Source organism: Bos mutus, chromosome 4, assembly GCF_027580195.1.
Source record: "Bos mutus isolate GX-2022 chromosome 4, NWIPB_WYAK_1.1, whole genome shotgun sequence".
NCBI classification, from domain to species: domain Eukaryota; kingdom Metazoa; phylum Chordata; class Mammalia; order Artiodactyla; family Bovidae; genus Bos; species Bos mutus.
In genome coordinates, this window is record NC_091620.1 from 70,552,796 (window position 1) to 70,577,434 (window position 24,639).

General features: G+C 38.0%; 1 protein-coding gene across 3 annotated transcripts in view; it reads left to right on the forward strand.

Moving 5' to 3' along the window:
- COG5 (component of oligomeric golgi complex 5) overlaps positions 1-24,639 on the forward strand; it is a 277,335-nt gene that overhangs the window by 28,543 nt on the left and 224,153 nt on the right. For all 3 annotated transcript variants that reach the window (XM_070369612.1, XM_070369611.1, XM_005901432.3), the window contains exon 6: positions 4,342-4,462. In XM_070369612.1, the coding sequence (XP_070225713.1) occupies positions 4,342-4,462 (121 nt within the window). The remainder of the gene's footprint in view (positions 1-4,341; positions 4,463-24,639) is intronic.

Below are 24,639 nucleotides of genomic sequence, written 5' to 3' on the forward strand. Positions count from 1 at the left end.
CCACGTGGTAGTTCCAAGTTGATTTATTTAATTTCTGTATGTAATTTTCTATATATATCATATCTAAATATATTTTTAAATACTGATTTTTTTAGAGCAGTTTAGATTCATAGCAAAATTGAGAGGAAGATGTAGATTTCCCATGTATCCCTTGTCCCCACACATGCATAGCCTCCCTGTTAGTCAATATCTGTCACCAGAGTGGCATATTTGTTAAAAATGATGAACTTACATTGACACATCATTATGAAAGTCCATAGTTCTCTCTTAGTGTATATTCTATGGCTTTTGCAAAATAATAATGACATATATCCATCACTATGGGGGTTCCCTGGTGGCTTAGCGGTTAAGAACCTGCCTGCAGTGCACGAGCTGCTGGAGATGTGAGTTCGATTCCCTGAGTCAGGAAGATCCCCTGGAGGAAGGTGTGGCAACCCATTCCAGTATTCTTGCCTGGAGAATCATGGACAGAGGAGCCTGGTGGGCTACAGTCCATAGGTCTCAAAGAGTCAGACACGACTAAAAGGACATAGCACACATCCATCTTTCTATAGTATTTCCAGTGCCCTCCAAATCCTCTTTACTTTGACTCTTTATTCTCCCAACTCCTGGCAATGGCTCATCTTTGTAACCGTCTCCATAGTTGTGTCTTTTCTAGAAAGTCATATAGTTGGAATCATATAATATATAGCCTTTTCAAATTGACTCTTTCCCATAGTAAAATGCATTCAAGATTCCTCTGTGTCTTTTTCTGTCTTGATAGATCATTTCTTGTCAATGCTGAATAATTGTATTATATTTTCTGATAAAAGTATGAAATAAAAAATAAGAAAAGGAAATTAAGTGGAGTGGAAGCAACTATATTAGGAAATGGTGCAAGTTGGTGCCTTATAGATTATCTAAGATGTGTTGACTGAGGATTTTATTAAATGCTGTTGAATTCAACATAATCTGTTAGTAGAGAGCCACTGAAATTTATTAAAAGGGGGGACTAAAGTGCTGAAAACTGTTTCTAAGACAATAAAGCCAGCAAGATGGATTTCAGCAAGAGATTGAAAAGCTACCCAGGAGACCACAGTGTTAAGATAAAAGTGGTAAAGATTTGGATTAGGGTGATGCTTTTGGGAATAGAGGTAAAATAACTATTGTATTATGCAACAGAAGAATAATCAGTAAAACTTGGTGACAGATTAAGTATGGTTAAACAGAAAAGCATTAGAAATAAGCTCAAAGCTTTCATATTTGAGGGCATATCCTTTATTGGTTAGATATTAGGGAGTTCTGGCAGAGAAGGCAATGGCACCCCACTCCAGTACTTTTGCCTAGAAAATCCCATGAACGGAGGAGCCTAGTGGGCTGCAGTCCATGGGGTCGCTAGAGTCAGACACGACTGAGCGACTCCACTTTCACTTTTCACTTTCATGCATTGGAGAAGGAAATGGCAACCCACTCCAGTGTTCTTGCCTGGAGAATCCCAGGGATGGGGGAGCCTGGTGGGCTGCCATCTATGGGGTCGCACAGAGTCGGACACGACTGAAGCAACTTAGCAGCGGCAGCAGAAGGGAATTCTGGAAGGACAGTTTGTGCTGATTAGGCTAAAGTAAGATCTGGTATTTCTCCTCATGATGTGTTTAGAATCTTAAGAGGAATGATTGCTTGGGATTTTACATTCCAAATAGTACATCTAAAAATAGAATTCTGACAAGCAAGAAAGTGACAATAGTGGTTATTTTTGGTGACTACATAGTTGAGACATAGAAATATGATGGTGACTTTTTATCTTCTGATCTTTTGAATTATATGCTTCCATGACCTATTCATAAAATAAATCAAATTTAACTAAAAGATTTTTTCACAGTTTATTGTGATCCACACAGTCAAAGGCTTTGGCATAGTCAATAAAGCAGAAATAGATGTTTTTCTGGAACTCTCTTGCTTTTTCCATGATCCAGTGGATGTTGGCAATTTGATCTCTGGTTCCTCTGCCTTTTCTAAAACCAGCTTGAACATCTGGAAGTTCACGGTTCACATATTGCTGAAGCCTGGCTTGGAGAATTTTGAGCATTACTTTACTAGCATGCGAGATGAGTGCAATTGTGCGGTAGTTTGAGCATTCTTTGGCATTGCCTTTCTTTGGGATTGGGATGAAAACTGACCTTTTCCAGTCCTGTGGCCACTGCTGAGTTTTCCAAATTTGCTGGCATATTGAGTGCAGCACTTCCACAGTATCATCTTTCAGGATTTGAAATAGCTCAACTGTAATTCCATCACCTCCACTAGCTTTGTTCATAGTGATGCTTTCTTTCTAAGGCCCACTTGACTTCACATTCCAGGATGTCTGGCTCTAGGTATGCAGTTCAGGAAGCAACAGTTAGAACTGGACATGGAACAACAGACTGGTTCCAAATAGGAAAAGGAGTCCGTCAAGGCTGTATATTGTTACCCTGCTTATTTAACTTATATGCAGAGTACATCATGAGAAACACTGGGCTGGAAGAAGCACAAGCTGGAATCAAGATTGCCTGGAGAAATATCAATAACCTGAGATATGCAGATGACACCACCCTTATGTCAGAAAGTGAAGAGGAACTAAAAAGCCTCTTGATGAAAGTGAAAGTGGAGAGTGAAAAAGTTGGCTTAAAGCTCAACATTCAGAAAACAAAGGTCATGGCATCTGGTCCCATCACTTCATGGGACATAGATGGGGAAACAGTAGAAACAGTGTCAGACTTTATTTTTTTGGGCTCCAAAATCACTGCAGATGGTAATTGCAGCCATGAAATTAAAAGATGCTTACTCTTTGGAAGGAAAGTTATGACCAACCTAGATAGCATGCATATTCAAAAGCAGAGACATTACTTTGCCAACAAAGGTCCGTCTAGTCAAGGCTGTGGTTTTTCCAGTGGTCATGTATGCATGTGAGAGTTGGACTCTGAAGAAAGCTGAGCGCCAAAGGATTGATGCTTTTGAACTATGGTGTTGGAGAAGACTCTTGAGAGTCCCTTGGACGGCAAGGAGATCCAACCAGTCCATTCTAAAGGAGATCAGTCCTGGGTGTTCTTTGGAAGGACTGATGCTAAAGCTGAAACTCCTATACTTTGTCCACCTCATGGGAAGAGTTGACTCATTGGAAAAGACTCTGATGCTGGGAGGGATTGAGGGCAAGAGGAGAAGGGGATGACAGAGGATGAGATGGCTGGATGGCATCACCAACTCGATGGACATGAGTTTGAGTGAACTCCGGGAGCTGGTGATGGACAGGGAGGCCTGGCGTGCTTCGATTCATGGGGTCGCAGAGTCGGACACAACTGAGCGACTGAACTGAACTCAACTAAAAGATTAAGATGCCTAAATCTTCAGTTTGTGGGTGGGGGGGGGATTTTTATTTGACATTATTTTATTATTTTAAGTAGTTCAAACTGTTGTTACTCAGAAAAGCAGTCAGTTAAAGTTAAACATGTTTAGTACTTGGCTGCCTTGATTTACATATGTTTGTAAACGTATATTTGATTGCATGTATATTTGTGTATGTTGTATGTGCACGAGTGGGGCTGTGTGTGGCTCTGAGGTATATGTATATTTCTTTCAGAAAAAATGTTTATAGTTGAAGCCTCAGGACCCTGTCTTCCTAAGGCTTTTAATTATTATTGCCACCAGTTAGGATTTTCCTCCTTAGATGGGAGATGTTGTTGCTTCATCCAGCTTCAGGATCATTCAAAGATGGCTGTGATGTAGCAACGTAGACTGTCTCTTTTTTCTTTATTGTCACCACTTAAGCTGACAGTAATTACATATATGTTACTCCATCAATCTCCTTTCTTGTCATTCTCTCCTGGCAGTCACCCTGGATTACCTCTGTCTAGAAATACATGAGTCATTATTTCATGTCTTAGTCTTTTGGATAGGTAAAGACCCAGGATTGGATGTAATAACAGAAAAGGGAATAGAAGGTGACATACAAATTATAGGTTTATTTTTAAAATAGCTTTCTCTTTTACATTTAGTCATTAATGATAAATTAGGAAGAATCAATTAAGGGCATGCTTATTCTTTAAGGTCTAGTAAGTCTGTTCCCCTAGGGACGTAGGAACAATAAACTAAGAAACAATAAGGAACAGTAGTAGGAAGCTGAGCAGCCCTAGCACAGTGGTTGTCAACCTTGGCTGTACACTGGGCCTGCATAAGGATATTAAAACAAAACCAAAAACCTGATTCTGCTTTAATTGGGCAGAGCTCTGTCTTGCCTGGATATTGGATGTCTAGCATCTGGGAAGATTAGACAGTCGATTCACTATGTCATGAAACTTCATGGATTGACTTTACTTACTTAACATTTCACAGGTTGCCTGTGATTTGCTTCGGAGAATCATTCGCATCTTATATCTCAGTAAGAGACTCCAAGGACAACTGCAGGGGGGAAGTAGAGAGATAACAAAAGCTGCTCAGAGTCTCAATGAACTTGGTAAGTCCTCTTGTTCATCAATTCACTGGTTGAAGGATATTTGTGTTTCCTGTTATTGGTGATTATAAATTTAAGCTACTTTAACATTTGTGTATAGGTCTTATGTGAACTTAAGTTTTCATTCCCTAGGGGGAAATGTTCAGAAGTGCTGTTTTTTAGGTCACAAGTCTCATGTTGATATGGTGCCTAGAAGATCTTTTGAATTCATTTCTCATTCATCATTCTTTTCTCAAACATTTAGAACAGCCTCTTGACATTTGAGGGTTTAACAGTCACAGCTTTGATTATTAACAAGTTGCAAGGTCCATGATGAAGGAGTTCATAATTTTTTAGGCAAAATTTTGAATATCTTCTAAGTATACAAAGAACCACCTAACACCTGCATTTTAATGAGGCTTTGTGATTTTCTTCTTTTCATTGGGTACCCAGTAATTTTTCTGAAGTGGATGTGGTTAGTGGAATTTGTACCATTTTAGGTTCAGAAAGTCCTTGATTACATCCATCTCAAATATCAAGAGTCTCCTTACTCTTAGTAATGTGTTTTGAAAGTAGTTGTGCCAAAAGAACATCAGAATGATGTGCATTTTATGTTCTTTTTGAATTTTTCTATCTTTGATATTTAAATTATGTAGTCATACTGTAATGCTTATTGCTTGTTTTTGATTATAAAAATGTAATATCCTTCACAAATCATGCTTCAACAGCATTTCAATTTATAATGTTCAGATACATTGCTTAGGCACATCATTGGGAATATATTGAACTTGTAATCTAGTGTGCTTGGAATATGTTATATAAAAAGTTAATTTTTAAGCAGTGAGACATACTTTAGGGTTTTTTCATAATATGTGCTAAATATAAAAGTGTAAAAAATCCTAGTATCAGCTGTTATTTTTTGCTCTGTCACATTTAATTTCTGTGCTCCAAAAAATAAAATGTTGGGTGATAGAATCATTAAAAAGCAAACACACATTATTCCAAGGCTTATTATATTTATCATCACTTACACTCTTCCATAATAAAAAATCGCTAGGTTTTGATTTTGATGATCATCTCTTCTAGAAACAGCATATGCTGTGAGGCAAATGGTGATGTCTTCTTTTTTCTTCATTAAGGCACAGATTATGTGCTATTCAAAAATTTGAGAGGCATCATGCCTTCATCATTCCCCACTGTATTCTTGGACAGTCCTGGCATTGATAATAAGGAGAGCCAAGAGATTTGGAGTTAATGTTTTAATGTTAATAATTTAGTAATCACTGTAATGGTACACATGTACACTATAAATGATATTTCTGTGATTGGAACTTCTGTGAAATTATCGTGTTTATATTTGTATGGTTTTGGTTCTCATTAGGAAGAATACAATGATAAACAGTAGCAGGTACTTGAAATTAACTTAAAACCAGTCTCTCAAACTTGAAAGGTCTTGAAGCTTGAAATGTAGTGACCAGATGAAATACATCATCATCTGGAAATTAATTATATTCTGAGGGACTGAGGGGAATGTCAGTGACTGCTAATGGGTGCCACTCTTTGGAGTGGTGAAAATGTTCTGGAATTAAATACTGGTGATTGTTGCACACCTTCTGTCACTACAAAAAGCCACTGAATTGTGTGCTTCAAAAAGTTGAATTGTATGCTATGTGAATTATATATCAATTTAAAGTTATTTATCAATTAAAAAGTCTATTCTGGGACCTAGCATGCTGGTACATTTTCTTTTTTAAAAAATTGAGGTCTAAGTGATATACGGTAAACTGCAGCATATTGAAATTTTACATATTGGCAAGTTGTGACTTGAAGCCATCAGTATTATAGTGAACATGACTATCTCCCTCAAAGTTTCCTTATGCCCCTTGATAATTTTTTCTCATGCATTTATGGATCTGCTTTCTATGGAATCAGATAGTTTGTATGTGGGTTTTTTTTGGGGGGGCCTCTTTCAACCAGCTTAATTATTTTGATGCGTCTGTGTTGTGTGTATCAATAGCTCATTCTGTTTTATTGCTAAGTAGTTTTCCATTATATGGATATTCCCCAGTTGGTTTATTCATTCACCTGTAGATTTGTATTTCAGTTGTTCCTAATTTTTGGTTATTACAAATCAGGCTATCATGAACATTCATATAAAGGTGTTTTTATAGACATTTGCTTTCATTTCTCTTTGATAAAAAATATAGGTATGGAACAACCAGATCATATACTAAGTGTATATGATCTGAAATTGCCCAGGTATTCAACCCAAAGTTAATGAAAACTGTACTTTCTCTACATCCTTGGTAACACTTGTTACAGTCAGTCATCTTAATATTAGCCATTCTAATAGGTATGTAGTAGTATCTTGCTTGGAGAAGGCAATGGGAACCCTCTCCAGTACTCTTGCCTGGAAAATCCCATGGACGGAGGAGCCTGGTAGGCTGCAGTCCATGGAATCGCGAAGAATCAGACATGACTGAGCGACTTCACTTTAATGCATTGGAGAAGGAAATGGCAACCCACTCCAGTGTTCTTGCCTGGAGAATCCCAGGTACGGTGGAGCCTGGTGGGCTGCCGTCTATGGGGTTGCACAGAGTTGGACACGACTGAAGTGACTTAGCAGTAGCAGCATCTTGCTTTGAGTTCACAAGAAGAAGTTAGTAGAGCTAATAAATGAATCTAGCAGGATTTCAGGATGTATGATGAATATATAAAATTACTTGTATTTCTACATAATAGTATTAACAAGCAATTGGAAATTGAAATTAAAAAATACCACTCATAGTAACATCAAAAATATGAACTACTTAAGGTTGAATTTGACAAAAGATACACACGACCTGTATACTTAGGGTTGAATTTGACAAAAGAGGCAAATAGACGGGGAAACAATGGAAACAGTATCATACTTTATTTTTCTGGGCTCCAAAATCACTGCAGATGGTGATTGCAGCCATGAAATTAAAAGACGCTTACTCCTTGGAAGGAAAGTTATGACCGACCTAGACAGCATATTAAAGAGCAGAGACATTACTTTGTCAGCAAAGGTCCATCTAGTCAAGGCTATGGTTTTTCCAGTGGTCATGCATGGATGTGAGAGTTCGACTATAAAGAAAGCTGAGCGCCGAAGAATTGATGCTTTTGAACTGTGGTGTTGGAGAAGACTCTTGAGAGTCCCTTGGACTGCAAGGAGAACAAACCAGTCCATCCTAAAGGAGATCAGTCCTGGGTGTTCATTGGTAGGATTGATTTTGAAGCTGAAACTCCAATACTTTGGCCACCTGATGTGAAGAGGTGGCCATTTCACTCATTTGAAAAGACCCTTATGCTGGGAAAGATTGAGGGCAGGAGGAGAAGGGGACGACAGAGGATGAGATGGTTGGATGGCATCACCAACTCGATGGACATGGGTTTGGGTGGACTCTGGGAGTTGGTGATGGACAGAGATGCCTGGCGTGCTGCGGTTCATGGGGTCGCAAAGAGTTGGACACAACTGAGCAACTGAACTGAACACAAGACCTATATACTGAGAACTAAAAACATTATTGAGAACAAAATTTAAAAAGACCTAAATAAGTGAATAAATTTTGTCTGTGAATTGGAAGACTTGATCATTTTTAATATGCCCAGTCTCTCTAAATTGATTTGTATAGATTCAACACAATTATAGTCTGAGTTCCAGCAGGCTTTTATTAGCCATTGACAAACTGATTGTAAAATTCATAATCAAATGCAAAGAATCTAGAATAGCCAAAACTTTTAAAAGAAAGTAAAATTGGAGCATTAACCATACCTGATTGGAAGACCTATTGCAATGACTTCTACTAACCAAGACAAAGAGATAGGTCAATGGAACGAAGTAGAGAGCCCAGAAGAAGATCCACACATGTAAGAAAAATGGATTTTTGGCACATTTATTGAAGAAAAGATAGTGTTCTCAACAGATGGTACTGGAACAATTGGATAGCCACATGTAAAACAGGGAACTTGTATTCGGACCTACTTCATATTAAAAAAATAAAGCAAAACTGAAAGTGGATCATTGTCCTAAATGTAAAACTTAAAACTATAAAACTTCTGAATGGAAACAGAGGACATTTTTATGGCTTTGAAAATGATTTCTTAGATGTATAACTGAAAACACAGTCCCCTCCCCCCACCACCACACACAAATTGGTAAATTAGATGTTCTCAAAATTTAAATTAAATTTTAATTCTCAAAATTTAAATTTAAATTTCTATGAGTGATTCTGTTAGAGGAATGAAAAGCCATAGACAGAAAATGTTTGCAGAGTATATATTTGATAAAGGACTTGTATCTAGAATATATGAAAAACTTTGAACATTGGTAAGAACATAAACAACCCAAATAAAAAATAGGCAAACTCTTTGAACAGATACTCCATCAAAGAATGTATGTGAATGGAAAGTGAAGTGAAGTCGCTCAGTCATGTCTGACTCTTTGCGACCCCATGGACTATAGCCTACCAGGCTCCTCTGTCTGTGGGATTTTCCAGGCAGGAGTACTGAAGTGGGTTGCCGTTTCCTTCTCCAGGAGCTCTTCCCAACCCAGGGATCGAACCCGGGTCTCCTGCATTGCAGACAGATGCTTTTACCATCTTAACCACAATGGAAAATATGCATATAAAATACTCAACATCATTAGGCATTAGGGGAGTAAAAATTAAAATCAAACTCGTAACTTATTGACAGAATAAGCAGAATTTTTTTAGTGCAGACTTATATGTAGTTTTCATTCAGATTATTATGTATGGTTAAAAAAAAACTAGTGCAGATTTCAAGATTAAATTGTATCACAATGATTTGTGACTTCTTCAGGAGAAGTCTTGGGGTAGATAATTTCGGTCTTTTTTGGAGCATTAGTTAAGGCAATACACTTAAATCACATTTAAGATATACCATGTTTATACAGTGAATGTATTTTATGCTGAGTGGCACAGTCAAAAAAGAAAGTATATCCTGCATTAATTTTCATTGCGTCTGGTCTGTTCTGAGTTTTATAATTTTGTTGCTGAGTTGCAGCATATTAGCACCATATATCATGAGAAAATATTCTTAAAACCAAATTTATCACAGAAGCGTTTTATGAAATATTTATTATGGAAGGAATGGATAGTCTAAGTTCCTTTTATCAATTAATATCCTTTTTATAACTGATACTTTCTCAATCTGATAAAACAGCACTTATATGCAAACATTTTTGATTTATTCATAGGTGGGAAAAAGTATCATTTATATAGTCTTGGCACATAATACGTGATTAACTGATGAACTAATTAATTTTTTTGAGATGTCTGTAAGATGATATAGTTAATGAAAATTTTAGGAAGTTTTATTTCAGGCTTTTAAAAATTGTTTATTAGTGGGAAATTTGTAAATAATCCATATAACTGTTTCCAGGAATAAATTAGGTCTAAGATGACTTCTTTTTTAGTTGAAGTATAGTTGGTTTGCCTGGGAAATCCCATAAACAAAGGAACCTGGCAGACTATAGTCCATTGGCTGGCAGAAGAGTTGGATATGACTTCGTGACTGAACAACAACAACAAATAGTTGTTTTACAATGTTGTGTTAGTTTCTGGTGTACAACAAAGTGAGTTACACACACACACACACACGTTCTTTTTAGTATTCTTTTTCATCATGATTTATTTCATCATGGTTTATTGAATATAGTTCCCTATGCTACACACAGTAGGATCTTGTTGTTTATTTTCTATGTAGTAGTTTGTATCTGGTCATCCCAAACTCTTACTTTATTCCTTTCCTGTTTGGTAACAATAAGTTTGTTCTCTATGTCTGTGAGTCTGTTTCTGTTTCATAGCTAAGTTCATTGCGCCAAACTTTAGATTTAATCTGTAAATGATATCATATGGTATTTGTCTTTCTCTTTCTGACTTAATTCACTTAATATGATGATCTTTAGGTGAGATGATATCTTAAATGCATTTAAAACATATATAGCTTCAACATAGCAAATTCAATACATGCCTTTTTAAACCTACAGTATTGGTCACATATGATGACAAATGTTTTCAGTGACTGTGTTTGATTTGTTGTTTTGGATCGCTTAAGTTGTGTCAGACTCCTTGTGACCCCATGGGCTGCTGCACTCCAGGCACCTCTGTCCTCCAAGGTCTCCTGTAGTTTGCTCAGATTCATGTCCATTGAGTCGGTGATGCTATCCAACCATTTCATCCTCTGCTGCTCCCTCCTCTTGCCATCAGTCTTTTCTAGCATCAGGGTCTTTTCCAATGATTTAGATGGTCTCAAAGTGAAAGTGTTAGTCACTCAGTTGTGTCCGACTCTTTGTGACCACACGGACTGTAGCCCCCCAGGCTCCTCTGTCCATGGAATTCTCCAGGCAAGAATTCTGGAGTGGGTAGCCATTCCTTCTTCAGGGGATCCTCCTGACCCAGGGGTCCAACCAGTTCTCCTACATTGCAGCCAGATTCTTTACTGTCTGAGCCACCAGGGGAAATACTTACATATGTGACTGGATTCAGCTACCCCCAGATCGGGGTGATGCTGTGCTCAAATCCAGAATAATGGGTTTATGCTGATATTGAGGGTTGCCAGTAGTTGAAGACATAATTGTGTTATCAATAAAATAACATACCGATAAACCCTCATTTTTTAACTAATTGAATTTAATGTTAGTCAAATTTATATTTAACAGATAATACCCATCAGTTCAGTTCAGTTCAGTCTCTTAGTTGTGTCTGACTCTTTGAGACCCCATGAATTGCAGCACGCCAGGCCTCCCTGTCCATCACCAGCTCCCGGAGTTCACTCAGACTCACGTCCATCGAGTCAGTGATGCCATCCAGCCATCTCATCCTTTGTCATCCCCTTCTCCTCCTGCCCCCAATCCCTCCCAGCATCAGAGTCTTTGCCAGTGAGTCAACTTATCGTATGAGGTGGCCAAAGTACTGGAGTTTCAGCTTTAGCATCATTCCTTCCAAAGAAATCCCAGGGCTGATCTCCTTCAGAATGGACTGGTTGGATCTCCTTGCAGTCCAAGGGACTCTGAAGAGTCTTCTCCAGCACCACAGTTCAAAAGCATCAATTCTTCGGCGCTCAGCTTTCTTCACAGTCCAACTCTCACATCCATACATGACCACTGGAAAACGCATAGTCTTGACTAGACGGACCTTTGTTGGCAAAGTAATGTCTCTGCTTTTGAATATGCTATCTAGGTTGGTCATAACTTTCCTTCCAAGGAGTAAGCGTCTTTTAATTTCATGGCTGCAGTCACCATCTGCAGTGATTTTGGAGCCCAGAAAAATAAAGTCTGACACTGTTTCCACTGTTTACCCATCTATTTCCCATGAAGTGATGGGACCAGATGCCATGATCTTCGTTTTCTGAATGTTGAGCTTTAGGCCAACTTTTTCACTCTCCTCTTTCACTCTCATCAAGAGGCTTTTTAGTTCCTCTTCACTTTCTGACGTAAGGGTGGTGTCATCTGCATATCTGAAGTTATTGATATTTCTCCCAGCAATCTTGATTCCAGCTTGTGCTTCTTCCAGCCCAGCGTTTCTCATGATGTACTCTGCATATAAGTTAAATAAGCAGGGTGACAATATACAGCCTTGACGTACTCCTTTTCCTATTTGGAACCAGCCTGTTGTTCCATGTCCAGTTCTAACTGTTGCTTCTTGACCTGCGTACAGATTTCTCAAGAGGCATGTCAGGTGGTCTGGTATTCCCATCTCTTTCAGAATGTTCCACAGTTTATTGTGATCCACACAGTCAAAGGCTTTGGCATAGTCAATAAAGCAGAAATAGATGTTTTTCTGGAACTCTCTTGCTTTTTGGATAATCCAGTGGATGTTGGCATTTTGATCTCTGGTTCCTCTGCCTTTTTAAAATACAGTTTGACCATCTGGAAGTTCACGGTTCATGTACTGTTGAAGCCTGGCTTGGAGAAGTACTTTGCTAGCATGTGAGATGAATGCAGTTGTGCAATTTGAGCATTCTTTGGGATTGGAATGAAAACTGTCCTTCTCCAGTCCTGTGGCCACTGCTGAGTTTTCCAAATTTGCTGGCATATTGAGTGCAGCACTTTCATAGCATCATATTTTAGGAATTGAAATAGTTCAATAGTAGTGGAATACTACTCAGCCATGAAAATGCATTTGAGTCAGTTCTAGTGAGGTGGATGAACCTTGAACCTGTTATACAGAGTGAAGTAAGTCAGAAAGAGAAAAACAAATACCATATATTAAGTCATATACATCTGGAATCTAGAAAAATGGTGTTGATGAACCTGTGTGCAGGGAAAGAATAGAAATGGAGATGTAGAGAATGGACTTGTGGACACAGTAGAGGAAGGAGAGAGTGGGATGAATAGAGAAAATAGCATCAACATCTGTACACTCTCATGTGTAAAATAGATAGCTGGAGAAAAGTTTCTGTATAACACTGTTTTGACCTAGAGGGGTGGGATTGGAAGAGGAGAAGGAGGCTCAAGAGGGAGAGGATGTATGTATAATTATGGCTGATTTGTGTTGTTGTAGAGCAGAAACCAACACAACATTGTAAAGCAGTTTTCTTTCAATTACAAAATAAAGACATAAAATGGCTTATCTAGGTTTAGAAATTATCTGTAGGAAACTATACTTGACCAATTTGCTCTGCCATTAGTGAAAGCTAGACTAAGATAATTTGTATTTGCCTTTTATGCATATGCAGTCAAAGTCCATAAAGTCAGATGAGCTTTGTAAATTTAAATTGCTTTGATAAAAATCTATGTAGGTTGAGAATCCATGCATTAATATTAGTTTTTTAATATGATTAGAGTTAATGTTCAGTACAGACTTGAATTTTGTGTATACAAAATCTCTGTATTCCTAAAGAATGAATGGATACAAGAATGATTCATGGAGTCTTAAGTAATGTGCAAATATAGAACAATAAAGTTGCCAACTCATTTTATCTTTACTTTGCCTTTTGAGTCTACTACTATTAAAAGTTATTACTCTATTTTGAAAGGATGACATATTTTGTGAAAATTTTTACTTAAAGTTTTATGGGATCTTTTTTCTGTCTGTTTAACTAAGATAAGTCAGTTCTCTAAGGCAAGTTCTCTTGAGGCAAGTCTTTCATTTACTTAGAAGAGAAACAGAAGAACTGTACCCATGGAAGTTATTCTTTCTTTTAGCCAAAGCTAGTTTAAAAGCAGCAACACCCTTTCTCTAGTTTTCAGATATATTTAATATGAGGATTCTAAGTTTTTAGATGGTTGTGTCTTGCACTGATGGGTCTTATTGATTTTTGTTTCTGGGCTATAAAAAGTGTCATGCTTTCCAGAAGTTTTCATTTAACCCTGTGTGTCTTTCATGGTGTCTTTAGCTTTGTGGGAAGCTTTCTTCCAGATAAAGATTTGTGGAACATCAAGAAAGTGAAGACAGAGAGTGGTAGAAACTAGTGCCAGTGGTAGAAACCAGTGCTGTTTCACAGTGAGAAGTAGAGTTAGCCTTGAGTACGTTAAGATACTTAGATATTTTTCCATTTAAGAAGAGGTAAGGATTTAGTGATAATGTCTATCTAAATTGATGGATTCTTTGATAGTGGTAGTATTTGATGAAGATTGCTGAGTATTTTGAACTCTGTAGTTTAGGAATTTTTTTTTATTTAGCCAAAAGATGGTGACATGCTCTTTTGTTCCTTGCTTTAAGTCAGTGCAGTTCAACAAGTATGGTGTAGTATGGTGAAAGTGAAAGTGTTAGGTGCTTGTTCATGTCCGACTCTTTGTGACCCCATGGACCGTAGCCCTCCAGGTTCCTCTGTCCGTGGGATTTTCTAGACAAGAATATTGGCGTGGGTTGCCATTTCCTTCTCTGGGGGATCCTCCCAACACAGGGATCTAACCCAGGTCTCCTGCATTGCAGGCAAATTTTTTACCATCTGAGCCACCAGGGAAACCAATTGTATGGTAGGCACAATAATGCGTCTCCTCAAAGATACAAGAACACTGGACTGGGTTGCCATTTCCTTCTCCATCTTACTCACTGCTGCTGCTGCTGCTGCTGCTAAGTCGCTTCAGTTGTGTCCGACTCTGTGTGACCCCAGAGACCGCAGCCCCCCAGGCTCCCCCGTCCCTGGGATTCTCGAGGCAAGAACACTGGAGTGGGTTGCCATTTCCTTCTCCAGTGCATGAAAGTGAAAAGTGAAAGTGAAGTCGCTGAGTCGTGTCCAACTCCTAGCGACCCCATGGACTGCAGCCTACCAGGCTCCTCCATCCATGGGATTTGCCAGGCAAGAGTTCTGGAGTGGGGTGCCATTAGAACCTGTGAATACAGTACTTTATATGGCAGAAGGAACTTTGCAGATGTAGTTTCTTGTGGACCTTGAGATGAGATTACTCTGATTATCCAGATGGGACCATTCTAAATACTTGAGTTTTTGAACGTGAAAGCGGAAAGCAAAAGAGTGAGCCAGAGAAATGGAATGGTAGAAGAGGAGGCTGGAGAGATTTGAAGTGTGAAAGTACTTAACCTACCATAGATGGCTTTGAAATTAAAGGAAGGGAGGCATGGACATGCAGATGTCCTCTAGTAGCTGGGAACTGTCCCCAAATGACAGCAAGGAAATGGGAACCTCAGTGCTACAACCTGAAGGAATTAAATTCTGCCCACATAATGAATGAACAAGGAGAGGGTATCTCTCTTAGAACTTCCAGAAAGGAATGTAGCTATGGTAACACCTTGATTCTCTCCCACTGAGACTCATTTTGAGTCCCGTTGAGAATTCTAACCTTCAGAACTGGAAGATAATAAATGTGTAGTTTTCAGCTTTCTAAGTTTGTGGTAACTTGTTCTGGTAGCAAATAAAAAGCAAATGCATCTATACCATATCAGCTACCTGGATGAAGGATTATTTGTTGTTGTAAGAAAGAGAGTGGCTGATCTGTGAAGTTCTGAACTAGGAAAACCTTATCAAAACAAAATAAAATACACATACAAGCACAGAAGTGCAAAGCTATATAACTTTTTATTTTCAGGAAACGGGTACTTTCTTTATACACAGATATGAAAGATTAACATGTTTTTAAAGTTAACAGCTGTAATGGAATAGGGGTTGTAAAATATCCTGCATACTCTTCTGATATCATGGCTAATGATATATCTTTTTCCCTGTTGCTCTTAAGAAACAAATAATGGCCTCAGGCCACATTAAAGATTTTATAGGTAAATGATTTGGGCGTAAAAGAAAACTAGTATTTATTCTAATCAAACTTATGTATGGCTTCCCTGATAGCTCAGTGGTAAAGAATCTGCCTGCAATGCAGGAGACGTGAGTTTGATCCCTGGGTGGTGAAGATACCCTGGAGGAGAAAATGGCACCCACTCCAGTATTGTTGCAGGGAAAGTCCCATGGACAGAGGAGCCTGGTGGGCTACAGTCCATGGGTTGCAAAGAGTTGGAGACAAACTTAGCACATACACACAACACATACAAGCTTAAATAATCAATTCTATACTGATAAATGTTTTAAAACCCTACTATATGCTTGCCTCTAAGACTGTTTTAGAGTTATTGCCCTGAATAATAAATCCATTCTTGGTCTTTGGGATATTTGTAGGATGTTATTCCAGATCGGATTATAGGCACATGATGGAGCCTGGTTATGTGACATAGTTACTTCTAACAGAAATAAGAATAATGTTTAGTCAGGATCTCAATACAATGAACAAGGCATTTTGCATAGAATTAATTTCCTAGTAAAGTTAGTAGTTCAATATCTTGTTTGCTTTTAAACTATGATATGAGGAATTGTGCTTGGTCTTCTCCAAAAATGCTGAGTTGTGGTAATTGCTGGACAGAGGGTGGAGGAGGCAGAGAAGGTATTTTTTGTTTTAATAAAGCTTGGTGGTGCTTAAGAATAGCCAACTAATTGATGTAGAGACTTTCTACCTAAAACAAAGGAATGAAAGTGATATTCCAGAGTGGGTTCAGTTCAATTCAGTCGTTCAGTCGTGTCCGACTCTTTGTGACCCCATGAATCGCAGCACGCCAGGCCTCCCTGTCCATCACCAACACCCGGAGTTCACTCAAACTCACGTCCATCAAGTCAGTGATGCCATCCAGCCATCTCATCCTCTGTCGTCCCCTTCTCCTCCTGCCCCCAATCCCTCCCAGCATCAGAGTCTTTTCCAATGAGTCAGCTCTTCTAGCACTGAAAATAAAAACTGAAAAGGAGTAGCCGGGAAGACTTCTGAGGATAAATTACTTAAGAACAAATCTTGTTGAATGGGCACTTGGAGGCTAGTTCTTTTAATGTAATAACTGGAACAACATAGTATTCACAAACTTTTCTTTCATCATAGTAATATTCTCTTTACTGACACTTTAAAGACTTCAAAACATCCTAAAATTATACCATAAAATAACATAATTGTTCCTGCTATGTATATAGTTTATGATTAAGAGACAAGAGAACATAGGCTTTGAAGCCATCTAGAGCTTGATTTAAATCCCATTTCCATCCCTGTTGCTAACTATGTTAGTTTTGACAAAGTAAATTCAAAGGACTGTTGGGTAGATTTAATGAGAAATTTATAGATTGTCTTCGACCTTGCCTAGCATATAGTAGGTCCCTCAGTATTGCTTTCCCTTTGTCCTTCTTTCTTTAGAAATAGAACTAAAGGATGAATTTGTTAATATATATTTTGAAGTCACATTGGTTATTCATCATTATCTGTGGTTGTGTGTTCCACTTTTATGTGTTCAAAAACGCCATCTTTTTCATTCATTTTTTAAAATCACATAATATACAGTTTTTATGCATTTTTTTCTGGTAACAAAATAGTGAAGCATTACTATAAAAAATTTCAAGTTAAAGGTGGGCTCTGTGTATCTATGTGTTTATGTGCTCAGTTGTGTCTTACTCTTTGCGACCCCATGGACTGTAGTCCACCAGGCTCTTCTGTCCATGGAATTTTCCAGGTAAGAATGCTAGAATGGGTTGTCATTTCCTGTTCTGGGGGATCTTCTCAACATAGGAATCAAACCTGCGTCTTTTGGGTCTCCTGCATTGGCAGGCAGATTCTTCACCACTAGCACCACTGATGTGGTGAATAAACACATCTAAACACATTAAGTCTCATATACTGAAGTGGGAAAAAGTATTTTTTTGAGTAACTAGACTAATTAATACATAGTTTTTTTTTTTTTTACAACCATAATACATCACATAATTGAAAACACATTAAAAAATAAAATTTCAGAAAAATGATAAAAGCTGTCATTGACTGCTTGTGGCAAGTACTGTGCTAACCATTATATATATTTTATCTCATTGAGGTTTCACAACCTCAGTGAGATAAAGTAGATGCTATCATTTTGCAGATGGGCAAACAGAGCCTCGATGAGATTAAGCAGCATTCCTAGGGTCACACAGCTAGTAAGAAGAGGATTTCGACTTGCACTTACTTATTTCTTCTACTTGTTCTCTGGTGGAGGTGCTAATGAGAACCACAGTGCTATAAGACAAAATAATTTTGTCAGGTTGGGATTTTTGTAAATTTTGGGTACAGGCTTAGTTCAGTTGCTCAGTTGTGTCCGACTCTTTGTGACCCCTTGGACTCCAGCATGCCAGGCCTCCCTGTTTATCACCAACTCCCGGGGCTTGCTCAGACTCATGTCCATCAAGTCGGTGATGCCATCCAACCATCTCATCCTCTGTGGTCCCCTTCTCCTCCTGCCTTCAATCTTTCCCAGCATTGGGGTCTTTTCCAGTGAGTCAATTCTTTGCATCAGATAGCCAAAGTATTGGAACTTCAGCATCTGTCCTTCCGGTGAATATTTACGACTGATTTCCTTTAGGATTGGCTGGTTTGATTTCCTAGCACTCCAAGGGACTCTTGGGTCTTCTCCATCACCACAGTTCAAAAGCATCAATTCTTGGGCGCTCAGCTTTCTTTATAGTCCAACTCTCACATCCATACCTGAGTACTGGAAAAAACATAGGGTAGCAGCTATAATAATACTATTTGTGAGTAGAAGTTGAAGGACTTTTACAGCTTAAAAACAATTTTAAAAATTTTAATGGAATGGTTCCTCTTCTCCATTGATGCTGCCTACATTTTTCTTTTGAGATATGAGATTGGTCTGGGATTTAAATGTGTTCATTCTGAGTATTCTAAGAAAACAAAAATACATCTTAGGGGTTTGTCTTTTGCTTCTGGTTATTCTAGAAAACATTTAAGAGCATAAAAGAGGCATCATTTAAAGAGATCTCAGTTTTATTTTTAACACTTTATTTAACTATAAAAAAGATGCACCAAGTACACACTTTAATGAATTTTTTTAGATTTGATAATCTGACCTAATTAAAAGTACAGGGTAATATCAGAAAACTTACAAAAGGAACATACCAAAGGCTGGAGCAATTGCAATTAATGTGCAATGTTTATGGATTTGCCCAGAATTTTAAAAATGAAACATGTTTCATATATTTAACATTTTAAATTTGGGAAAATATGTTGTTTTAAATGTAGGAGTATTTTATAAAGTATGCTCGTAAATTAAGGTAACATAAAGCTGAAGAGAAACAAGATCTGAATATTAAAAAAGCAGTCTCAATCTGCATAGTACCTTTGTGAAGATAATGACTATTTTTAATACATCCTAATGAACAATTAATTTGACTTTCACAGTCTCAATTTTACTTGTATAAGTTTCATTTAATAATATTTAAAAAATAATTTTATTATTTTTGTTCTTTTATTTCTGGATATGCTGGGTTTTCATTGCTGCGCAGGCTTTCCTCTGGTTGTGGAGAGCAGGGCTACTCTGCAGCCGCAGTGCACAGGCTTCTCATTGTGGTGGCTTCTCTTGTTGCAAAGCACCGGTTCTAGGTGTGTGGGCTCAGGAGCTGTGGTTCCCCGGACCGTAGAGCACAGCCTCGGTAGTGTGGGGCACAGGCTTAGTTGCTCCACAACATAGTAATATGATTTTATACTTACGTTTGATGACTATTAAGTTCCTAAATTTGACTGAGGAAGGAATTTTGATAAGGCCTGCCATAGGTTATGAATTTTTATTTTTTTCAGAATAATCAGCTCAATTGTAGTGTTATTTAAAAAATTAAGTACTACTGTCATACTACTATCAATGGTTTAATAGAATAATTTTTGAATTTTTAAAATTATAATATTTTATTTGTGAAAACAAGAAAGTTAAGGTATATATTAATTTCTGAAAAACTAGAAAGTGTAGGTACATATCACCTAGGAATTCATTTTGGGAAATCTCTCAACTATTTCCTTGTACATTACAACATCTATTATTTATATTCTTTTATATTAATATTACATTACTTCCATGTTAATAAACATAAATATATCATTTTAATGCTAAGTAATAGTCAGATGAAAACTTTCTAAAAATTTCTGTAAATAGTCTATTCTTGTTAACTGCTTTGGTCATTTTAATATTATTTACTGGTATAACTATCCTTTGATGACCATGCTTGGAGATATATTTTTGCATAATTATTTCATTGTTAGGATAAATTTAAGAAGTTGAATTCCTGGTCAGAGGTTATGTTTAAGGTTTTTGCTTAATGTTTCAAAATGAAACTTCTTTCTTGAACTAATGTGAGAAAATATACCTATAACTTTGTCATCATTAATAGGCATTAGCTTTTAAAAATTATTTGCCAGTCACACATGTGAAAAACAGTATATTAACTTATTTTTTAACTTATTCTAATTTGCATTTTGTTTTTGCTGTGTTTGTCATTTGCTTTTCATTGATGAATTAGTTGTTACTGGCCTGTTTTCCTGTTGCTGTATTGGTTTGTAGACATGTATTCTTTACGAAATATAGGTAAAATTGCTCTGCGTTATAGATGTCCCAGTTTATCCTACTCTTTCCTTTTTTTTAAGTATAATTTTTACAACTTTATGGTTACACCTGTTACTGTCTATCAGCCAGTCTTATTCCTCAGTCAGTTATTTCAAGGCTGTTTCCTTTCTGCTGCTTATCCAGGGACATGTGCTCCATTGTTCTTCGTTTGCACTCTTTAAAAAAATTATTAATTATTTTGGCTGCACTGAGTCTTTGTTGCTTTGCATAGGCTTTTTCTAGTTGCGAGCAGTGGGGGCCACTTCTTGTTGCCATGTGTGGGCTTCTCGTTGCAGTGGTTTCTCTCGTTGTAGAGCATGGGCTCTAGGCACGCAGGCTTCAGAAGTTGCAGCTTGTGGACTCTAGGGTATGCAGGCTTCAGTGGTTGTGGCACACAGGCTCAGTAGTTGCGGCTCGTGGGCCCTAGAGTGCTTGGGCTTCAATAGTTGCAACACCCGGGTTTGGTAGTCTCAGCTCACTGGCTCTGCAGGGTGAGCTAGTAGTTGTGGTGCACCGGTTTAGTTGCTCTGAGGCATGTGGGATCTTCCTAGACCAGGGATTGAACCCATGTCCCCTGTATTGGAAGGTGGATTCTTATCCACTGTATCACCAGGGAAGTCCCGTTTACACCCTGTTTGTAGTTATATTTGGCCTTGTGATATTGACGTTGACATTTCAGTCTTGTTGCCACTACTTTTGTAAGTGCCTACAGCCCAAACCTTTTATGAAATCTTTGGGCAAGTGAGGGCTAAGTGCTATTATAATGAGCCTTATAAAAGTGCTTTTATGATTTTAAAAAAATGCTTACAAGATAGGTGACTTATTTATCATGGCAACTAGGATTTTATGGCTATTGCTGCTTGACAGTTTTGAGTGGGCATTTTATGACCTGTCTACTAGATCCTGTAACATATGTTATTCATTAAGATTTTAAAAACATTTATGTAGTTTGAGAAGTTGGTTGTGTTGTGGAACCAGTAAGTCTATTTGTTAATATAAATGATAGTGATAGAAGAAAAGAAGTAAAAGCTTCTCATCTTCTTTCTTGGATTTAACAATAGTAATAAAATATTTAATGGTGTCCTTTATCGTGTGTTCAAAGTGCAGTTTTATTTTTGTTTGTTTTTTAGTTCGTTGTAATTATTCATATTGTATATTTGAATCATTGATAGGTAAGATGTTTTAATGAGGACTAGAAATTTTGGGTAAAATAGATTTATCTTAAACTTAGTTGATGAAAATTCAGTTTATTAACTTTTCATTTTGGAATTTTCTAGCAGCCATCTCTGCTAAGTGTCATTCTCCTGATGTTAGTCTTTGCCTTAGCTCAGGTGGCTCTTTTGGTTTGTGGTTTTGCAATTAACCATTTTTCTGCCACCGAGTTTTTCTAGAACTTCGTTGAGAGAGAATATTTATGAAAGATTTTTCTGAAGGTTAATCAATTTTTCCATTTCTATTAATCAGTGAATCTTTGAAAGCGGGGAAGTGAGAATGAAAGGAATAAGTACATCATAATTACTGGGGTGCCTTTTTGTTTTGTTTTTAAGAATATCTGTTTTCTTATCAGTTGGAAGTGCCATCTTTTTCTTCCAACTGGTCTGCTTGGCTCCATTGTTGTTATTGTTCAATAACTAAGTCATGTCTGACTCTTTGCGACCCCATGAACTGCAGCATTCCGGGCTTCCTTGGCTATCACCAACTTCCAGTGCTTGCTCAAACTAATCAATGTCCATCGAGTTGGTGATGCCTTACAACCTCTCATCCTCTGTCATCCCCTTCTCCTCCTGCCGACAATCTTGCCCAGCATCAGGGTCTTTTCCAGTGAGTCAGTTCTTTGCACCAGGTGGCCAAAGTATTGGACTTTCAGCTTCAGCATCAGTCTTTCCAATGAATATTCAGGACTGATTCCCTTTAGGATGGACTGGTTTGAGCTCCTTGCAGTCCAAGGGACTCTCAGGAGTCTTCTTCAACACTGCAGTTCAAAAACATCAATTCTTCAGCTCTCAGCATTCTTTAAGGTCCAACTCACATCCATACATGACTACTGGAAAAACCATAGCTGACTGGACGGACCTTTGTTGGCAGAGTAATGTTTCTGGTGATTGCAGCCATGAAACTAAAAGACACTTACTCCTTGGAAGGAAAGTTATGACCAACCTAGATGGCATATTCAAAAGCAGAGACATTACTTTGCCAACAAAGGTTCGTCTAGTCAAGGCTATGGTTTTTCCTGTGGTCATGTATGGATGTGAGAGTTGGACTGTGAAGAAGGCTGAGTGCCAAAGAACTGATGCTTTTGAACTGTGGTGTTGGAGAAGACTCTTGAGAGTCCCTTGGACTGCAAGGAGATCCAACCAGTCCATTCTGAAGGACATCAGCCCTGGGATTTCTTTGGAAGGAATGATGCTAAAGCTGAAACTCCAGTACTTTGGCCACCTCATGCGAAGAGCTGACTCATTGGCAAAGACTGATGCTGGGAGGGATTGGGGGCAGGAGGAGAAGGGGATGACAGAGGATGAGATGGCTGGATGGCATCACCGACTCGATGGATGTGAGTCTGGGTGAACTCTGGGAGTTGGTGATGGACAGGGAGGCCTAGTGTACTGTGATTCATGGGGTTGCAAAGAGTCGGACACGAGTGAGCGACTGAACTGAACTGAACTGAACTAGGTTGGTCATAGCTTTTTGTTCAAGGAGCAAGTGTCTCAATTTCATGGCTGCATTTTGGAGCTCAAGAAAATAAAGTCTCTCACCGTTTCCATTGTTTCCCCTTTTATTTGCCATGATGTGATGGGACTGAATGCCATGACTGAATGCCATGATCTTAGTTTTTAGAATGTGAAGTTTTAAGCCAGTCTTTTCACACTTCTCTTTCACTTTCATCTAGAGGTTCTTTAGTTCCTCTTTGCTTTCTGCCACAAGGGTGGTGTCATCTGCATATCTGAGGTTATTGATATTTCTCCCAGCAATCTTGATTCCAGCTTGTGTTTCATCCAGCCTGGCATTTTTCATGATGTACTCTGCATATAAATTAAATAAGCAAGGTGACAATATACAGCCTTGATGTACTCCTTTCCTAATTTGGAACCAGTCCATTGTTCCATGTCTGGTTCTAACTGTTGCTTCTTGACCTGCATATGGATTTCTCAGGAGACAGGTCAGGTGTCTGGTATTCCCATCTCTTTCAGAATTTTCCAGTTTATTTTGATCCATATAATCAAAGGCTTTGGTGTAGTCAGTAAATAAGAAGTAGATGTTTTTTTGGAATTGTCTTGCTTTTTCTATGATCTAATGGATATTGGCAATTTGATTTCTGGTTCTTCTGCCTTTTCTAAATCCAGCTTGAACATCTGGGAGTTCTTAGTTCGTGTATTGTTGAAACCTATCTTGGTGAATTTTGAGTGTTACTTTGCTAGCATGTGAAATGAGTGCAATTGTGTGGTAGTTTGAACTTTCTTTGGGATTGAAATGAAAATTGACCTTTTCCAGTCCTGTGGCCACTGCTGAGTTTTTCAAGTTTGCTGGCATATTGAGTGTAGTACTTTCACAGTATCATCTTTTAGTATTTAAAATAGCTCAGCTGGAATTCCATCACCTCCATTAGCTTTGTTCATAGTGATGCTACCTAAGGTCCACTTGACTTCACACTCCAGGATGTCTGGCTCTAGGTGAGTGATCACACCATCGTGGTTATCTGGGTCGTGAAGCTCTATTTTGTATAGTACTTCTGTGTATTCTTGCAACCTCTTAATATCTTCTGCTTCTGTTAGGTCCATACTGTTTCTGCCCTTTATTTTGTCCATCTTTGCATGAAATGTTCCCTTGGTATCTCTAATTTTCTTGAGAACATCTCTAGTCTTTCCCATTCTTTTGTTTTCTTCTATTTCTTTGCATTAATCATTTAGGCTTTCTTATCTCTCCTGCTATTCTTTGGAACTCTGCATTCAGATGGGTGTATCTTTCCTTATCTCCTTTGCCTTTAGCTTCTTTTCTTTTCTCAGCTGTTTGTAAGATCTCCTCAGACAACCATTCTTGCCTTTTTGCATTTCTTTTTCTTGGGATGGTTTTGATCACTGCCTCTTATACAGTGTCACGAACCTTCCTTCATCATTCTACAGGCACACTATCAGATCTGATCCCTTGAATGTATTTGTCACTTCCACTGTATAATCGTATGGGATTTGATTTAAGTGATTGACCCCTTTTCTCTCTTATCCAACCTAGTGGAAAATAAAGAGAACAACCTTTTTTACCCACTCTTGTAAGAATGTAAGACTTAATGATTAGTGTTTTGCATTTTTATTTTATACCAGGATTAAT